Source organism: Aulonocara sp. 'chitande type north' Nkhata Bay, linkage group LG5 (assembly GCF_057382095.1).
Source record: "Aulonocara sp. 'chitande type north' Nkhata Bay isolate Kocher_YH1m ecotype deep benthic linkage group LG5, A_spYH_male_GT1.1, whole genome shotgun sequence".
Classification (NCBI taxonomy): domain Eukaryota; kingdom Metazoa; phylum Chordata; class Actinopteri; order Cichliformes; family Cichlidae; genus Aulonocara; species Aulonocara sp. 'chitande type north' Nkhata Bay.
Genome location: NC_141348.1, coordinates 36,115,776 through 36,136,718, shown reverse-complemented (window position 1 = coordinate 36,136,718; position 20,943 = coordinate 36,115,776). Strand labels below are relative to the sequence as shown.

Sequence of the window (20,943 nt, the reverse complement as noted above, 5' to 3'; positions counted from 1 at the left end):
CATCCACCAACTGAGACAAAACCACAGATATGAAATGAAAAGAAAATTCCTTGGATTGTCGAAGTAATTCTGTTTCCTGGCACCTAAAGCCTTTGCACAATTTAATCATCCATCCATCAAAAGTTTTGTAACAATTTCAGACCAATACTACCACCCCTAAAGCCATGCTGCTATCATGATTAAGAGTGAAGAATCTCATTGGGCTTCTCCTTTGAACAGAATATTACAACAAACCCTCTAACAACATGATGACAAATCCAGCGTCTGGGGAGGGATGACGCATGAGGAACTCACAATATTGGCCAGTCTTTTAAAAGGCTTAGTCACCTAGTTGTCATCAAAGTGGCTTACCCTTTAATTACCAGCCTTGATCCTTTAATTCCCACCAGTCTTGTGATTTTCAACAATACTCATTTGTGCAGTTAACAAAAACAGTTTTCTGTCTAATTTTCATATATTGACCAGCCAACTTTACCGACCCTCTTCTGTAGCTTTAACAATCAAATAACAAATACAGAAGTACAAAAACGAATGGAAAGTTGGAAAAACAAGTGAAAACAGAAAACAAGCTGGTTGTCTTTCGTGTCTGACCAAGTGTTCCACTCACCAAAATGTGTAACATTTATTCTGCCTACTCTTTAACTTTGTTTTTCCACTGACCTGCCACACCCATAGCAGCTCACTATGTATCATCACTGTCATAAAACCTTAAAAAAACTGTCACTGTCAGAAAATCTTTAAAAAGAACTGCAAAGCAGATTTACAGGAAAGAAAAATAAAGAAGGAAGTGATAAAACCCTGGCTTTCTGAGTTCCATGTGCTATGCATAAGGTTATACTTAAAAGTAACTCCATTAGCTCCTCTTGATTTTCCATTAGACTTCCATGAGCTTTTGTCCTGTTTGTGAAGAAAAAAGATGTGGTCCTGTTATCTCTCTTCATCCTCTTTGTGGGTTTCCTAATAGTTTTCTTTATTTTTCTGTTCATATAATAGAAATTCAGACATTATTAATTTTAGTTCATAAGCTTGTTATGTTATTGTCAAAAAAAAATCAAACATTTATTTAGCAAGTTTTAAATCAAATGGACAAGTGGGCTTTAGGCTGGCTCCCATCACATGAACTTCTTAAGATCATAATTAATTTTTGGATTATGTCACAACACAAAGGGGAGGAAATGTTTTTGCGGATGAGGGGCACTGGGTAGTTATTTTCCAGCAACATGGTAAAGCTGGGGTGGGGGTGGGAGCACTGTAACAGTGGAAATGATGCAGTTTTACACATGAGGTAAACAAGAAAAGGCAAAACGTCAGCCTGATAAAAATGTGTAATTGTGAAGTAAACCACTAGCCAAACAGGAAGAGAGGGCATGCATACTTTTGTTTATGATTCACGTGTGTTGTCTGAAGCACTTCCACGGCTACACAAAATATGGTGGGAAATTAGAGAGTGGCTTCGGCATAACTGTTTTGTGGTGGAAAGGAGAATGAGGAAACCCCTCTTTAAAATTGTTCTCATGAGTGGGGCGGATGGAAATCTTTAAGCTGAAGACGAGATAAATGGTTCCCACTGAGGACTGAGAAGTAGACAAAAAACAGATGTTAAACAGGGATGCCCCACCATCTGTATCACACTGTAAATGTTTACATGCTTTTGCTGCAAGCACATTCAACAATATGGAAACCATTACTGTTAGTTATATTAACACTTGTGATGTACTTATATTACTTACAATGAGACTTAATAGTTTTTGTGTAGTGTTGCTTCTAATCAGAAGCATTTTTTTCTCTAAAGGCTTTTGTACAACTTTTTACAAACTGTGGACATTCTCAGCGTTAAATGCTCAGTCTAAACAGTTAAATGCAACCCAAGAGTTTTGTGCATAGGTTATAGGTTATAGAGGGAGTCTAGGTTATACTCCCTCCATATTTTTTCTAACAGTAGAGTTGGCTCAGCTTTGTGGATTTCAGAGGGCGAGGACGCTTGCCCACCATTTCACACTGACTTTTAGTGTGCCAAATGTCAATACAATTTCTTTAGAAGCTGTCATCGTTCTGAGGTGTTGTTTTTTCTGTTTTGGACCGTATTACATATTTGTTTCTATATTTTTTCTCATTCTTACTGTTAGGGTTCCTATCTCTGTCTCAGCTGTCCTCTGACCACTTTCTGTTTTACTTTGAACCTTTCTCTTGTCTGTTGTTTTGATTTTACTTACTGTTTTTCCCCCCTTTCCTTTTTTCCACCTAGCTTTGTTCCCAGTTTTTCAGGTGCATATGATTTTGTCATCGAGGTTTCTGCTTTATTTGCCTCTTTTTTGGATTTTGACTTGTACTTTAGCGAGTAAAGGCTAAAGGAAATTGTTTGTTTCCATCTGCCTTTGTGCTCTGCGTGAGCCCGCTCATCAGATAACAGACTCAGCTTGATGAAATGCCTTACAAGTTGTTTTTGCAATAGTCCCTAACATTAACATTAGTATAAATACAGAACTAAACTGTCAAACAGCTTTGGTGACAGATATCTGAAGCTTGCTAATGTTAGTTAACATTGGATGCTGTAAACAAGTGGTGATTCCAGACTAATCAAAGCTTTACAAGCCAAGTTTTGTTTTGTTTTTTTAAGTTAATGACAACAACTTCTCATTTTTAAGAGGTTACGATATTCTCTTCTTAGTCCATAAGTGTTGTCTTGGTAATAAAATGACTGCAGTGCTTCTAAACATCGTGTCTGCCATGACCAATCTGTCATTTGTCAGTTTTCTTCCTGCAGCTGCTGAGGTCAGGGGCAAATTATATCATTTTAAGCAAGCAGTGATACTAGTCTTACTAGACCACAGAACAGGGCTTGGTCACAAATGGATGAGGCAGCTGACGTCATGTTTAACAAACTCCCTATGACTCACTTTTTCTTTATAGTGGAAGTAAAGTAAGTGAAGTATGTTTTTGTTTGCTGTTGATATAGAAACTCACTCTGATGACGGCTTCATCTCCCCGGTTTCCTTCTTTCCAGACACAACAGATGAAAATAAGGTCAAATTGAGATTTACCCCATTGGATGACAGGCTTTCAGTAGCCTCTTTCATGCAATTTTATTTTACCTAGACTTCACACTTTTTTTGATAAGGCTAGCAGCGGGAAATCAATAAAAAGCTGTGTTAGATGACACCACTTAGCGGCTAACCCTGTTACTCTCGGTTAAGAGAAAATGTCAGAGGAGGATTTGGGAAGCAGTAAGGAGACCTTTCAGCTGGTGGTTCCACATAAGCAAAGGATGTTAGAGGTGGTGGCAGATCTGTAATTCATGAACCTAATAGTAAATCCTGCCTAACATTTACTGAACTGTAATAAGTGTGTTACCTGACTGGTCAGTGACTATAATTAATCATTCTGTAGCTCTTTTAGATATAATTCTTAAAGACAGTATCTCCCCATACTTACAAAGAGCAAAATTCAATTGGAGTGTAGCTGTTGTCAGAAAGCAAAACTCTCATTGGCAGCCTGTGCACTTTTTTTATCATGTCAGTTTTGATACTTCACATAATATAGTATGAAATATGACTCTTTAAGTGTAAATAGGTGGGTAACGAGAAAAGAATATCTATATAGTGGTCAATTTAGTCTGATTTGTGATGTAAATACAGACTTAAATTAATCTTTATGTAGTGGTTAGATTGATTCCTGGCAACCTACTATTAACCTTTTCAAATTATGCATTTCTGAACCCTCTTAGGTGAGGTTAATCACTCAGAAATTTTAATTAAGAATTTTCAGTAATTTATTCAAAAAGACCCCAGTTTTAATGCATATGTCAGCTACGTGAGGTGTAGAGGGTGAAAAGGTTGCCATTTAGTGGCTTAATGTTTTAGGCTAATACTGGTTCTTGTTCCCCATCTAGTGTCCAGGTAAATGAAGCGCGTGAGAGTCTGTCAGGCACGTATTATATGATTACATGCAATAATTTAGCTTAAAGCTCATAAACAAGAAAAACAAATCCTGCATGAACACTGGATAAACTGTAGGCTATAATTAAAAAATGATTCAGCGGCTGATGCTGAGCTTCTCTCTCCCTAAAAACAGTATGGTGTTGCTACTAAATTAATCCAAAAAGTTTAAAAACAAAATATATTACACATAATTAGATAATATTGATAGTGTTAGTGTCAGGCTAAAACTGTTTAGAAAAACTGTCATGTGCATAATTTAAATGCAATACACAGTTTCGATGACTAAAGGACAGATGTACATTTTAAAGAACTACATGAACCCTATACCACAACATCTGGACCAGTTAACCACTGAAGCATATAATCCCTTTTTTATGTTCTTGGAAGAAACTCAGAAGACATGTCTGTAATTTGCAGATAACATGGCTGAGTGACTGGAACATGGCAAAGGGTCTTTTTTCCTTTTTAATCCTTTCAAAAAGTTTTGCTTCACCCTGCACGTTTCTTCTTGGTCTCCTGAATGAACAGGGTTACTCAGAAAATCTTTCACTGTCAGTTCAGTTCAGTAATATAACACCAAATCACAACAACAGCTGCCTCAACAGGCTTTATATCATAAGGCAAAGACCCTAAAATAATATACTGCTTCAAGAATTCTTTATTGGCAAGCCTGGACAATTCTGGAGATTGTAGAGCAATGCTGCCATCTAGTGGAATTCCATCTGCAACTGAAGCAAAATCTTTGTTGATAGTCCCTCCACATTGTAACCGATTTCAAATGGTGCTAGACATGATGGAAACTCTGAACACCAGAGGAAAACGGTCAGCCTTGGTAAGAGGGGGAGAGGGGGGTCTAGTGGTCAGAGAACTGGGATCAAACTGGTGTTTTTTTCTGATTTACTGAGCATTAGGATTGGAATATTACATGGAGAAATGTACAAGAAATCTGGAGCTACATCTAAATTTATGACACAAACAATGCAGTAAACTTTCTGTCAACCTAATGAAGAATATGGTTCAGTGACATCACTCCCGAAGTGTGTTCCCACTCAAGAACACCGATTTCAAATGGTGCTAGATGGGATTTTGTACTCTAAGACACCATCTGAAACCAGTTCCCTGGGGAGGATAACTTTGAGAGAATCCATTGTCTGAAGGCATGTCCTCATCTGAAATTAGAAAATAAAATAAAATAAATAGAAACACTGCTGTAACCACTTTGAGCACATCATTTTACAGTTGATTTGTCCAGTGTCTGTGGGAACACAAAATCAAAGCAGAGTTTCTGGCACATTTTGTGTTTGAGAATGAGACGACAATGAAGTTCATCAACATGCTGAATTTTCATTTTAGCAACTGATTTGTTCTAATACTGTCAAAGCACCTCAGCCCACAAGGTAGTAAATTTGATTTGTGTACAAATAAAAATAATACTAATTAAATTTCCCATTAGGCAGATGTTCTTTCCTGAAGTCATAGCCACCTGCCCAATGTAATTAATGATGCCCTTTGAAATGGCAGTAACACTAGTTTCACGAATGACAGCTTTTTGTTTTGACTACATTATGGAGAAAAACATTTTTTTAAGGCACTGATCTGTGGCTTTTTCAGAAGGAGAACTCGTGCTGTGGTGCTGAAATTACATAAAAGCATTTTTGATGGACATCCCTTTAACTTTTAGATAATGACTTTGAAACAAAAAATAGAACTGTTTTCCTTATTTATGATGAAACTGACTCTTTATGCTAAGTACAGCTTACTGAATATGTGCAACATGTGCTACAGACACATTTGATTTAAGTTCAAAGATTCAAGCTAAAAAGTCGCTACTTTAGAATTAAAACTTTCCAAGTGGAGACAAATTTAAATAAGAACTCCAGACTCAGGAAGATTCAGACACTGAGAGCAACAAAATGATTGATGGACAGAACACTTCAGGATGACACAGCAGCTCAGTATCTTGCATTAGGAGAGCATCAGGTGATCTCAATGTAATAAAGGGCACAGTAGCAGCTTGGCACCAGTAACGAACTCTAACAAAAATTGTCGATGAATCATACTGTGGAAAAATAGATCGCTGCAGCTCCCTGTGGACTTCTTTGTAATGCACAATAGGATACTGTGGCCTCTCCTGGGTCTGCCTCAGGCATCCAGTCCTGCTCTTGGTCCAAGTGGAGTTGACTGTGGTGCAAAATGGGAAAAATAGGTCCTGAAATAGGTAAGTATTCATTAGTAAGAACTCCTATTGTTCATCCCTATAAGGTATGCAGAGTACATAATGTCCATAGGGAACTCATTTGAGACTTTCTCTGTTGCTGCTCCTGGTTTCTGCTGGAAATACAGCACAACACCAAGACAAATAAAGTGAAAACTCACCACGTTCTATATGTGGGTCGAGCATGAAAAGGCTGGCATGATCCTGCACTATATCAGCTCACTGCGTTCTGCTGATGGGAAAATGTGACGTAGAAACTAATCCCAAAACCATCATGTGTTTTTCAGGCATAATTTCCCTGTCAGTGAATCTCTAATCCTCCTCACTTGTAGTTTAATGTCTTGTATTCACAAACAAAAGCAGTTGTACTATACTGGCACTTGTAAAAAAAAAAACAATAGGGAATATATGGCGGCAAGTGCTATTATGCAGATATATATTTGTGTCCAAACAAAATGCAAAGCTATTGGTTTTGACAGGAACTCACGGTATTTACATGAATACAGTACCAGCTTCAGGAGTAACTCAGGCAGACAGTGTAGTCTAAAGGCCGCGACACTCCTTTCATCCGTCTTTGCCCTGTTTATTCTGACTCCTCCCACGCCACAGTACTAGCCCTGAACTCTGTATCTACGTCTGTCCTGATCGCTTGTTCTTTTTACTACAAGCTCTTTTCGCCATCTATTGTGTGTGCAGAAGCTGCTTTCAGCATCGAAGCAGTTTTTTTCCCCCTGCCAAGTCACCTGACCATCTACGGCTTGTTAAAGGCGCATCACTCCGGTTTGAGTTACGCAACTAGTGGTTTAATTTGAATCACAATATCAAGATGCATGCAATCACCACCTTTACCTTTACAATCATAGGCAAACTGCTTTAAAAAAGGATTACAGGTAACATAACTGTGTCCCAGTGCGTGTGTGTGGATATATCGATACACACACAATCCCAATCTCAGCAGACTGTTAATGTGTCACAGAGAGAGACACTGGGTTGGGCCAAATTAGAGCAGGTGACGTAAAATGAATGCCGAATGCCTACATATGTGTGACACCGTGTGCGTGTGACAGTGGGGGGAGGGGTTGTGTACTTGTGTGCACGTGTAAACAGGGAAGGTGGTTAATCCTCTTACAGATTAGAGGTCCTAATTTATCGGGAGTGAGAGGGGCAAACTCATCGAGGTGATGTGTTTTTGAAACACCCTTAACAATTGGGCTGCTTAAAATAAACCTACAGAATATTTTGGTTCACAGACGTGAATGTATATATGTGGAGTACACAACACATTGGAGAGCTACTTTAATTTGACTTTAAAGTTGACATTCACTGCTTTTTGATTTACTGCCATTAAAGGAGCTGAGGCAAAAAAAAAAAAAAGGAAAAAAGAATCACATGATACCTGTCTGGAACTATTAGACCTCATCTGCTGTTGATTTTTTTTCCTGTACAGACAATGTCCTAACAGTTCCAAATATTTGGATCTTATAAAACTTGGATGTCTCCTCCTATGTTGCATCACCTTCACTTCAGAGCAACAAATTGAAAAATGTTTAGAGAGGTTAGAGCCGTAACGCGTTCAGATGAGCCTGACACTTTGTTTATTGGATCTGCTGCACAATTGGTGGGAATAAATGGGAACGCCACAGGCGGAAGACTTGATTTACACTTTATCACGTTGTCCTGGCTCCTACTCTTCTTGTTGGGATGGGAAATATCTGATGTCATGGTGGTAACAAGAGTGGGGTTATGAGTTAAACAAGTAGAGAGAAAAGTATACACAGATTTAAAATATTTTAAACATGGCTGTAAAAACAAATTAGATTTCACTTTCTGAGAGAGGTGAAACCAGGTTAGTGTTCCCTGCTGATAAGTTATTTTGGACAAAAATACTGAAAAACACAAATAATCGTAAGTATTTACAGTAGTTAAAAACAAGAAATATGGAGGCATTTAATGATGGCAGGTGCCTGTAGACTTGTGGGTTCCAGCTGTTTTTGCCTCTTTCACAGCACATTAGGTACTAGCAGCTAACAATACCTGCAAATGAATGCTGCCTCACACTTATCTATTAATACATCATCATCTGGCAAGGCCAGCAGTGCTCCAAGTTTAAATTTAGCACTGTCATCTCTCGGCTCTGTGCCACCTCCTATTCTGTAATCTGTGTGTAGGAGGGATCTGTTTTAAGAGGCAGTGGGTCGCTCACTATTTTCTCTGAAGGCTTATGTGGGCTACAGGTGATGCTGGACCCCTGCTGTAAACACATCCGTCAATGGATTCACACGGCCTCTCTCGTCTTTGAAAAGCACCTCTTTGCCGCATCCATTTTTGGACCAGCCGAATCAGCTGAATTGCATTTGCTCCGGCTCTAAAAGAGGGATTGTTTTGTAGTAGTTTTTGGTAACCTCTCTGTTGTGAAATTTCTCCACGACGTCTGAATAAAACTGGGTTGCAGGCTTCTGTTTGTTTGACTTGAGAGCCATCGCCTCCCCCCAAAAGAATTGCAAAGTAACTATTGAGGTCACGTTTCCTTGTCTGTGAAAGTGGGTCGCTTCTGCTGGTCAGCCTTTTAAGACGTGGTAAACATTACGACTACACGGGGCCTGATTCTCACACCAGAGAAGAATATTCGAATGACCTCTGGCAGCCTTTAAAACCTAATTCAGAATATATTACTTGAATCATATTTTCAAGATAATGCAAATGAGCCTTTGTGATGTTTTGCTGTGAGGCCACCCCGACCCTCCTCCTTTGGTGATCAGATTGTGCTTTCTCCCGTAACTTCTACCTCAGTTTTAAAACGACCATAATGACATTCCCTAGGGAGTCAAGTTTCTATTCAGTACACATAATTAAAGTTCAAAAGGTCCCCTCCCCTTCTTTGTCTTCCTCTCACTTTCCATTTCCCTGTCAGTGGTTTCGCAACTCATGAGGCTACTGCTGATTCACCCATTGAGTGAACAAATCCACTTGACAGGATGATGTTTGCTCTGCCTGTGTGTCTCATTTTCACCTGGTCTCTGAGAGGCAACGAAGCACCTTATCTTCTGTCCCTTTGACAGGTTAGCAGTAGGAGGGACCACACCTTCCTTCACTGAGGTCATAAGGAAGGTAGGAGTGACCAGCCGCCTCAGTGCCAACAGCAACAACGCTGTTATCACATCAAGCGTGTCAGTGTCCTATTGTGCTCTGGCAGGGGTACATTACAAGCTCTAGTAAAGTGTGACAAATCTGCTAAATGGCTCCAATTTACAGTAACAGCGAAGATTGCAAAACTATGACTAGCAGCTTAAGGCTGTGAGTAATTTATTTAAGTTTTATAATCCGGTTATCTTTGACCATGCCACCAATATAGCGTAGGGTTTAGTAGGCCCCAGAGATAGAGGAAAAACACCGAGTGGTCATTCGAGAGGAAAAATACCTGTGTGTCAACATCTCTGCACAGCAAATAATATTGCCAGCTATTGTATTACTCAATAGCACCCCCTATGTTTTGGACATACAGCTTGTTTTTGAAAGATCAAGTGCACACTCCCAGGTTACTATTAAGGACCTCCTGGGATCTCTGTGACGCAGCAAATGTTGCTTGATACCTAACCCACAAATCAAGCTGCGTCACCATTGTGTTGCTTACTAAACGCTCAAGTTTTTATTTCCTCTCAAATCCCACAAATAAGAGCACAACACGTATATGTACGTTAGTCTTTATTCAAAACTGCACTTTAATGATGACAACACAATGAAAAATGAGGCCACTGGCTGTTTAATGATCGTGCCAATACGAACTGCGTAACATCGTCCTCTCCCACAACAGGATTACGCACTATCCATCTCTTGCGCAGCATCCTATTCCGAGCTCTTCCTTGACACGCCATCCCTGTCGACACCACGCTTTGTTTACATCCTCATTTTAACGTTAAAAACAGTCACAAGTCAAGTTTCGGAATGAGCTCAACTACGCTGTTATGCCTTCGCAGCACGTTCAACCATCGCAGCGGAAATTCCCACTGGATTTCAAGTGGCTTGTCGGAGTTCGCGCTGACGCAGTTTAATTTACCTGTTGTCATATCGATGATGAAGCACCGTGATTTTACAAAAGTGTTTAAAACCGCTTTTTGCCATCAAGCCTCCGCGCCCTAGCCTATAAGACTGTGAAAGCAAGACTTTTATTTTCTTTCGTCATTCTTTACACTCTCATGATAGCACCCCTGGGCTTTTATTCTTACCTTTTCATCCAGCAATCCAGTGGTTATGAATTACATAGTGGTATTCTCTACGCAACATACGCAGTATTATGTCGCTTTGGCCATGTAATAGCATAAATAACTTACGTGTTTATCCCAAGCCTGTCTTCCTCCCGTGGCGAAGGAGTGTCACTCACTTCCCGGCCGGTGGCACTCAGACCCGGTCCTCGCTGAACGATCAGTCCATCTGATTCAGGTTTCGACGTTACTGTCGCCATTATCAATCTCAGAGCGCGCGTTATCACAGTGTATTCCCCTAACGATTTTCCATAGCGCAAGACGAGAACCCCGCCCCTGACACTCCCCCGGTTACTGATTGGCCAAGCGGCTGGAGACTCTTTCCTCATCGCCAGAATCACATGTGGCTGACGCATGTTTACAAACATCGGTGAAATCACATGGTAATGGTCGCCGTTTTACCGTAAACTACCTCCCACTGACGCAGATACCAGATGTCGTGACGAGAGGCTGTTACGAAAAAAAATGAAAACAGCAAGTAGAATATATAAAGGATATTTATCATGTTAGATATAAAGAGTAGAAATCGCTGGTACACTTTACCTTTGGGGGGTGGGGCGCATTTCTATAAATTATATAGCTTTTCAAAAATTGTTTTCTTCTGCCCTACTCCCGCTAATGTCGCACGAAAGTGGACTTGGGTTATACTTTATCAGGCAATAATTGCTTACATTTTAAATGGCTAAAAAGATATGAACCATGATCATTTTAAGTAATATATTTCATAGCTGCTACACACAGACGAAGTTATATTAACATCCACATCAAATTATATAGAATGCTTAATTTAATGGCCTTGTGTTTTGAAGTACTCTCTTAATAAGACTAAAGCCACCCCTCCCACCCCTTTTTTCTTCTTCGTAAAGGGACCTCCTAAAATGTTTTGTAACACAACTGATCCTGCAGTAAGTTGTAAGGTTACAAGAAAAAAACAAAAAAACAATCGTCTACATTGCAATGAGCATTGTGTCACGATAGATGGCACCATATTCATGAAATAGTGACTTGGTACCGTGAGGTTATTTTTATGGGTGCATTATACTATATCAGAAGTGAAATTCTAGACATTCACTATACATCTTTTGTGAGTAACAGATGACTTCTATCCTATAAACATGCTATATTTTTTTATACCAAGATTCGGGCAAGGAGCTGCTCAAATGGTAAAAACAAAACCATAGACTGTGTGATTCTGTATCTGCCTTTGGAGCTACTGCAGTTTGTATAGTTCGGTTATTATCAGACCGAAGAAGACATTAATTCTAATTTAGGCGGTAAACGTCACAAATCCCGTAGCAACCATTACTCTGACGTGATTCACTGCTTTACTTCACTGCACTTTACGGTAATTGTTTTGTCATGTAGCTTATGTTTTGGTGGGATATTTATGGCAGCTGAGACTAGTTATTAAAGTAATTAAAGATCCCACTCTTACACAGACAAACAAAGCCATCCTGGTATGTATGTTTAAAGTGGTAGCTGTTTGATTAGACTCGGTTATTTTGATTTTTATTACACCTTCCGAATTATGTTCTTGTTTTTGAGAAAAAGTGAAAAATATTATTAATTTGTAAGAGAACAAATCTGTTTTAGTCTCAGCAGTGTTACCAGGGCAGCTATGTGGTTTAAATACAACCTCTCTAAGTTTGATATAAGTTCTTGTTTAAGAGCAGCATGATAATTGACTGAAGGACAAATTCCCAGTAGATGGAGACACAGCTATCATCTGAAAGGCTAGCTCAGTGGTATCAAACTGATTTCAGTTTTGATCTGTTGTAGATGGGAACACTGAAACTACTGTCCAATAACCTAAAAAATAAATAGTTTTGCTTTCTTTAAATGTTCAGAAGATTAAGTACAATCTGAAAACATTCACATTTAATTAATTCATTCTATCCGTAGCAGCCTGGGGTTTCTTTAGAAAAATAAGTTCCCTTTTTAGCTTTATGACCTAAAGTCATTACAGAGATGCTCATCAGTGTAACCACTATGGTCTACAGAACATCGCTGATGTGTTTGTCAGTAAGAAGTGAGTAAAACTGTGGTGATGATTCAGACTCCTGCTCAACATATAGTTTGCAGTTCTTACAGTAACTCTATTGATGTCACTATTCTTACCAACTTGCAACACAAAATACGTACACACCTACATACAAACTTATATATTCCTTCTTTGCAATTATTGCACATTTTCTTCTATATAGTGGAACAGGTTGAACACTTTGGCCCACCAAAGGGACTACTGGTCCTGGTTTCTCATCCCCTGTTAGGTCATCCACAGAGTGGAAAATATAGGTTGGTTTTGCACATTGTGTCATGTTTATAGGACAACTGTCACATTAAATTACAAAGACATCAAACACAAACTAATTTATTGTAGCTTCTTTAAATCTAAACTAAATTAAACTAAATCAAAGAGGATATAAACTTTGGGTTTGACTGCGAGCTAGAATGAGAGATTTTAAGTAACGTGTTTTGATATGTGCAATGATGGACTGATGTGGTCTTCTTTAGAGTCATTGCTGATCTGCTGCCAGCCAACACTCCACTAACCTTTCCACCCTCACGGCTTTACAGCAGCAGCACAGACAATGGAGGAGTGAAGCCCGGCAGGCTGGGTAAGTGAACCATTACAGTAGGCATGTAAGGGCTGTCAGCATGTAACAACAAGGGCTGATAAAGGTCACATCAGAATGACAGCAGTGGTTAATTTGCTGTGGCTGCACATTAAAACACATATGAAGTCAGGCTTTTCACACATGCAAGCCCGCTCTCCAGTGTATCTGGACACTGTCAGGTCACTTGTTAACTAAAGCTACATTTAAACTTTTAGTAAACCGAACTAAAAATAAGAAAGCACTGAAACATCAACTAAAATGTAGTGTATTTGCAAAACTAACTCAAATGAAATGAGAATATATCAGAAATACATTAAAAAAAGCTTATGAGCTAGACTATCGGTGGATTTTCTCTCATCTGAGATACCAAGTATACCATCTTCAGGGTACCACGGACCAAGAAACGAGCAGAAGGTAACATGTCATGTCTAGCGTTTTGTTAAATTCGTCACAAAAAACATACAGTGTCTTTTAAGAGTGTTTATTATCTATTTGAACATAACAATCTTTTTTGAATATCTTTGGAAGTAATTAACATGATGAGGAAAGAAAACAATGGAAGGTCCTAGAATAAAGGTAGTTAACTATTTAATTTTATATAAGGGAAATTCTAGATTCTATATGTGCATTACAGTTGGATCAAAAACACTTCACAATAATGATTGCTATCTATCTTTTTGCAAAGACTTGAATATATCGTTATCAACGCAAATATGCATTTTATATTAAAGATTATATGTGTAGCAAAATACAGCATTACATTTATGCAAATATTCAAGCTCCATTGTAGCAGACAAAGTTGAGTCTGTCTGCACAGTCCCAGCTGACCAAGTGCTGCTCATCCAGTGAGAGGGCCCCACAGCGGTGAGTCCAGGTGGGACACTGAGGCATCTCGTTTTGGTTCTTGGCCTGGTGATCAGCAAGGATACGATCCACCCAAAGCCAGCTGCCAGCTAGGTAGCGGAGGCTGGTCCACATGTTGTTGATTTCGGCTGTTCTGCTTGTCGCCATGACTTGAATCAGATCAGAATATGAGCGCAAGCTGAACAGTTCCATGCCCTTTATACGACAGTGCTCGAGTGCTTCCTCCCACGTCTTGTTTTCTTTCACCAGGACCAGGTGGCTCTTAAAGCAGGAGAAGGAGAATTTGTTCTCACAATTCTTTTTACGCCAGCCAGCTTGGTTTTTTACAACACATCTGTTATTAGGATCTATAGGGTCCTGTGGATCCCAGTTGAAGAAAGATGCATTTGTCCCCCCTGACCACTTCCAGTTATCACTGTCATCCTGGTAGAGACCAATCCAGTACAATTTTTGTCCCGATGGCAAAGAGGAAATGTAACTGCTGAATAATTCCTCTTCATACTGGTTACCGATTGATGACAGATCAGTATATTCATCTCTGCAGTATTTTCTGGCGTCAGACCAAGTCATTTTTCCTTTGACATAATAATTAGTACCAAAGTAGGTGCAGAGGGTCATCTTGAAGAGACCCATAAGAATAAGCAATCTGAGAGTGCTTATCTTCATGTTGAGTGGATGTTAGTTTCTTACTGTGGAATGACTTAACTCTGTTGGGGACTTTAAGCATTTGAAGGAGCAGCAAGCATCCAATCAGAGTTCATTTTAGCCTGGTATGAAAATGCACAGGTGTACTGAAATTAATTGATGGCATTCACAAATAAGGCTGCATGGAAAGTATTAACTAATGATTATAAGGGGTTTGACTTTGTTTGAAATTTTCCCAGTCATCTGTGCTACTCATTCAGGACTGATAATAGAAAAAAATTGGTATCATTCTGCCCTCTCTGTGGGAAATTATGGCATTAATTAGTTGCTCAGAAGTTTTTGTTTGTTTGTTTGTTTTTTAATACGCAGATTTTGGTTCTCGGATTCGAATGTGATGTTGATACTAGCCTGTCAACCAGGGTTAACTTCTCAGCATTAAGCTGATTTGCAGACATCAGGTTTCTAAAACTCTGTTGGCCTTCCCTTAACTTTTCAGAAAACATAAACGTGTTAGATAAATAAAAAAAAAACATTCAATTTTAACAGAAAAAAAACTGGTGAGACTGAAAATGATTGAAAATAGTGTGTTTTGTGTTGCCCTCCGTGTAATTCACATGCAAACTCAGGACTATTAATCCATGCAGTCTGCTAATGAAATGTTTTGAATTTTTCATTTGTGCTTTTAACTATGAAAATTTACACTACAGCATTTAGTCATGCAGGCTGCTTTCTGCACTGCCTTAGTCAAAATATTGATTTGCATTTCATTAGGTAGCATGACTGAGAACCCTGCATAATGTAATCACAGGACCACTGTTAAACTCCTTTCATTGCCTTTATTTTGAAGAATTTGATCAATATGGAATAACTAGAATTCTTTTTCTTCTTCTTAATAACAGGAAGAAAAATAAGAATTTTAGTTATTCCATTTTTGTCAAATACTATTGTATTGACTGCGATAACATTAGGGATAAAATATGTTTTTGGCAATTTATTATAGATGGAAGTAAATGTGTAAGCATACTGCAAGGCTAACACTGGACTTTTTTTGCACAAAAACTGCATATAAAAATTCAGCTAAGTAATAGGTGGATTAATTAAAATAAAAATTGAACTTTTTCCTATGCAGATGGAAAGTACAGAAAAATATTGAATATGTTAAAAAAAACATCAGCAGTGCATTAATGCAACCATAAAAACAGAAAAATATTTGTCAGTCTAAAGCAATTAAACTGTGACCAGTGTTCAGTTAAAGGGGTTTTGTTGTTTCCTAGGCTAAAGTCTAAATCACTAAAGCAACTGTCATTTTTATGTCAAATTTATATAACATGAATAGCCTGGCAACATTTTTTTATACCTCAGTGATACTAAAGGTCCAGGCAACTTACAGTCAGTCAGGTAACCACGAACTCCTCTATATATGAAAGTCTTCTACATTAAATGTGAGACCATTACACAACAATGTGCAAGACTGTTAAAAGTCCTAGAGAAAAGGTAAAGTGTTATTGTTGCAAAAGGTGGTTCTATAAGTTGTTGAATCTTGAGGTGTACTTAGTTTTTCATGCACTACTTTTGAAATTTGACTTTTTTTTTAATTAAATGAAAAACTACATAGTATAATATGGCACATGTTTTTTGTTTTGTTTTTATCCGAGGTTGTGATTTTAAAGCTCAGTGCACGCCGAGCCAAGCTCATGCTGAACGGATAGTATTTCCAGCTATCTGTGTTACCCATTAAGATCAAATAATGAGAAGACATCAAGTAGTGAGTCTGAAATTGTGTATTTTTCTGCCTTTGTACATAAAATTTCAATAGTCACTGATTTTCTTTTGTCTTAATATACTGAATGCGAATGTGACGATACAGATAGAAATATGTACTTATCTCTCAGATACCATTTTCCTCAATCTGGTCTCATCTGGGATTGAACTGTTTTGGGGGCATTTTCTATCAAGCTTAAAAATTGTGTTACTTTTACATGAATTGTTCATAGAGTCCAGTTGAAAATTATACAAGCATTAAAATATTAAATGAGCTAGTGTTAGTGGAACTGTCCTGTCACTTTACTGCACATTTAAAGTCATCAGTTTTTGTGGTGGAGTGTTCAATAACTTTAAAGAATACAAAGAAGTAGTTTATTTTACTTGTTTGTTTAAGGTCTTAAATGTGTGGCTCCAGACCCACATGCAACTTATTTGCCTTTCTCATGTGTCTTCCTGTGACTTTGACAAAATGAGTATGAAAATTTTTGCTGAAGTTTAATTTTGTACTATCAGCATTTAATTGAGTCAGTAGCATAAATACAGATAGGATTCAAAGTGGCCAGAGCTTTATTACGGATCTTTTTCAAAGTAGCCCTAGATATACTTATAGAAATAATCTTCCTCCATTCCCAGTTCCTCTAATTTGTTGGTAATTTAAAAAAAGTAAATACTAAGCAAGCAATTGTGGTAAGGCAACATAACAGGAGAAGATATACTTTATTTATCCCAAAATCTGGAATGTCTTTTGTTACAACACATAAACAGACAAAAGAACAGAACAACAAACAACTATCGGCGTATATTTCATGGAATTTAGTAAGTATTGAAACTGACTTTGATGACTATTTTGTCATCACAATTTACATGCACATTACATTTTAGAACAACATAATCCATTTATGTTTGTAAAGTCATAGATATATCTATATGAGCTGATATGTGATTTCGTAGTATAGATTATATGTATATCACACTGCACTGACACAGTTTATCCTACAACAGATGGAAAGGTTTACAGTAGCAGATAAAGTTCAGCCTGTCTGCACAGTCCCAGCTGTCCAAACGCTGCTTGCTCAGTGAGAAGGCTGCACAACGGTGAATCCAGGTGGGACACTGAGGCAGCTCCTGTGGGATTCTAGACTGCTGGTCGTCAATGGCCCTATCCACCCACAGCCAGGTGCCAGCTAGGTAGCGCAGGCTGATCCACACATGGTCAGTCTCCGTTGCCTTGCTTGTTTGCAGGACTTGAACAAGTGCTGTCTTAGAAAGTAAACTGACCAGTTCCATGTTCTGGCTGCGACAGTGATCGAGTGCTTCCTCCCACGTTTTGTTTTCTTTCACCAACACCATGTTGTTGTGAAAACAGAAGAAGCTGAATTTGTTCTCACAGTTGTTTTTAAGCCAGCCAGCTTGACTGAATACAACACATTTTGTGTTTGCAGCTGCATCATGCCCTTTTGTCCAGTTGAAGAAAGATGCATTTGTTCCTCCTGACCACTTCCAAGTGTCATGGTCATCACTGTAGAGGCCAATCCAACTGTCTTGTTGAAGTGATGCATCATCTTTTTCCTCTGAATCTGAATGAACAAGTGAAAAAAGTTGAAGCAGTGCATCTTCTTCTTCCTGATTGTTGATTGAAGACAGATCAGTGTAGTGCTCTCTGCAATATGGGGCAGGGATAGCTCAGTAGGTAAAGTGGTCGCCCCATGATCGGAAGGTCGGCGGTTCGAACGGCTACCCTGAGGTACCCCTGAGCAAGGTACCGTCCCTACACACTGCTCCCCGGGCGCCTGCTTAGTGGGCTGCCCACTGCTTCACTGAGTGAATGGGTCAAATGCAGAGAAAAACAAGTAATTTCCCCATGGGGATCAATAAAGTATCCATTATTATTAATATGTTCTGGCGTCTGACCAAGTCATTTTTATGCTAACATAATGATTGTGCCCAGGGAGGATACCAAGGGCCAATTTGAACAGAACTGTAAGAATGAGGAATCTCAGAGCACTTATCTTCATCTTGAGTGTACAAGAGAGTTCCCTTCTGTGGAATGACCTTGTCCTATCAGGGGTTTTAAGGAACTTGAAGGAGCAGCAAGCATCCAATTACAATGCATTGTAGGCTGTTATGAAAATACACAGGTGTACTAATTGAGGGCAGTTACAAATAAGGGTATTACGTAAAAACTACGTAATATAGTTATGTAATATATACATATATGTATATATGTATATATGTACATACGTTTTAAGTAATGATTTTATGGATTGTGGCAATATTTTGTGTTATTAACTTACACCCTGGATAAGAACATTGGTGGGGGAGATTGTCACATCTTGCAGGAGCTTTCCTCTCCTCGGGAACTCTCTGCAGGAGGGGGAGATACAGGAGAGGTGGAGGAAGATCTCAGCCTGGGCGTCTATTGTCTCATGTAGTCTGGAAGATGAGTGGATGGTGGGGTGGGTGCAGTTTTCTCTGTGGTGGGGTTGGGTGGACTGTCCCGGGCTCTGTGGGGCCGGGGGGCGCTGCTGCACTGGGCCCCGGTCTGGATGGGCCTGGGCCCCCTTTCCCTGGCGGGTCGTGGAGTATGGGAGTGCCTACTGGGGTCAGCGGGGGAGCAGGCCCCAGGGAGGGGTCACCTGCCCCTCCCTTCCTTCCCTCCCCATCTCCAGCTGCCTCTCTCTTCCCGCTCCACCACAACCACCCACACATGGAGGGCCTTGGAGTAGGGGTGTGTCACCAGGGTGTAGAGGAGGCTACCCCCCCCCCCCCCCCCCCCCCTGTCCCCTTCTGGCTGCCTCTGCCTCAATTTTATCCCACAACTTAGACATTCACATTACTCACACTCTCATTACACATACATATAGGATCTTGGGGGTGGGCACGATACACGGAGTCCAAATTACCATCAGGGTGTACACCTCACCCCTGGCGTCGTTGCCCACCTCTCAATTTTAAATACACTTAGACATTGAGGGCTAGCAGGAGGGACCATGCGCTTACCTGCTGCTCTCTGGCAGGTAGCTCCATGCCCTCCTGGGTTTTAATTGCACCTTAGAACACACATGCATCAACACTACAATGAGCGGGTGGAGGGAGGTTTGGAGTCTTCTCTCACCCCCGTTCTCTGCGGCCTGCTGGAGCGGGAGGGCTAGGTGGAGGAGTTGGCCGTCCGACTGCGGTCTGGAGTGTGGGGCCTCCCCGCTGCTGCGGAGTCGGGGCGGTCTGCCTCCCCCCACCGCAGGGAAAAGGGTAACACCACCTGGGTCTGGGTGCAGTTCCCCCCTCCAGGGGCAAGGGTACCTAGACCCGGTTCGTAGAGTACGCTTGGGGAGTGTGATCGTGTGCACAGCGTCTCTTTATGTCTGTCTCCACGTTGGTTGAGTGTGGAGTAAGTGCATATGAGAGCATGAGGGAATGGATGTTTGTGTCTGTGTGTGCCTGTATGTCTGTGTCTATATGTCAGGTTGGGTGTCAGGCGCCACCTCTCTGGGGACATCTTAGGCCCTCCAAGGTTTGGAGGCCTATCTCCACCCACCACCACTTCCCCTGCCAGTGGCGGACTCCCTCAGGTGTCGGTGCGTTGGTGGTTCTTTGTGTGTAGGGGTGGGCGTCCGGGTACACACCGGCTCACTCCTTGACGGCCGCTTATCGGGGCCTGGAGCCTGGGGCTCGCTCGGGCCACTTCGGGGGTGGGGTGCCCCCGGCCTCTCGGCCTGGGGCTCGGTCACTCAGGCACAGCTGGCTGCCGGCGGAGCTCACGGGCGCGTCACTGCAACTCCCCCTGGCTTCTGCTCCGCGGCTGCTGAGTGAGCCCTCATCTGGGACTCTCCTCAGCTCTTACTGGGACAGTGGCGCGGCTGCCCCTCTGTTGGTCTTCCTTGGTCTCTTGTGTTCTGGGGGCCTCTGGATGTCTGGAGTTTTGATCTCTTCCATACCTGCTTCATACCCTGGAGGACGGGGCTGTGGCCCCCCCACACTCCATAGCAGATCGTTACATGGAGAAACCTTTGGAATGCAAGCATGCTGATCCACACAGGTATGCACACAGGTGTACACACGGGTATTCACAGACGCGGACTACAGCTTTCTTGGCTGCTGCCTCAAAGCACATTGTGCGCTGTCTATCTTGCGTGCTGCACAATATCGTTTATTATTTAGTATCTACTGATATCTACTGCTAGCTAGTTTATTGTGATGGTGCCATTTTTTTATTATGTTGCTCTTTGTTGTTTGCTTTCTCTTCTGTTTTTTTTCTCCATACAGGTGACCCAGGTGTTTTGTTTTTTTTTTTTTTGTTTTTTTTTCTTCCCCCCCTTCTCACCGTCTCTTCTCCCCTTTGGTTTTCTTTCTCTCCCTCTCTTTCTTTCATTCTTTCTCCCTGTCCTATCCCCCAGTCATGTCTGTCACGTTTGTAGCAACTGAAAATAAAATAAATTCATAATTATAATAAAGGTCAATCAAATGGACCAATATGGCAAGGCCATGATGATCCACTTGGTAAAATAAATCCGCTTGGCATCTTTCTTGGCCTTAAGACAACAATTCTGATGGCTAAAGATCCAAACGGGACACAAAAAAAAAAAAAAAAAAAGAACATTGGGTATTAACTCTAAAGGAGGGGCATGTTTGTACCCTTCGTT

At 40.4% G+C, this 20,943-nt stretch overlaps 1 protein-coding gene across 1 annotated transcript; it reads right to left on the bottom strand.

The window, feature by feature from the left end:
- Window positions 1-17,296: 17,296 nt before the first annotated feature.
- LOC147331169 (natural killer cells antigen CD94-like) lies at window positions 17,297-17,653 on the bottom strand. The gene has a single exon (XM_086294092.1). The coding sequence runs from the start codon at window positions 17,651-17,653 to the stop codon at window positions 17,297-17,299; it is 357 nt and encodes a 118-aa protein (XP_086150218.1).
- Between the last annotated feature and the right edge of the window lie 3,290 nt (window positions 17,654-20,943).

Coding starts and splice junctions, on each gene's coding strand:
- LOC147331169 (XM_086294092.1), bottom strand. CDS start 17,653: ATGGTGTTGGTGAAAGAAAACAAAACGTGGGAGGAAGCACTCGATCAC.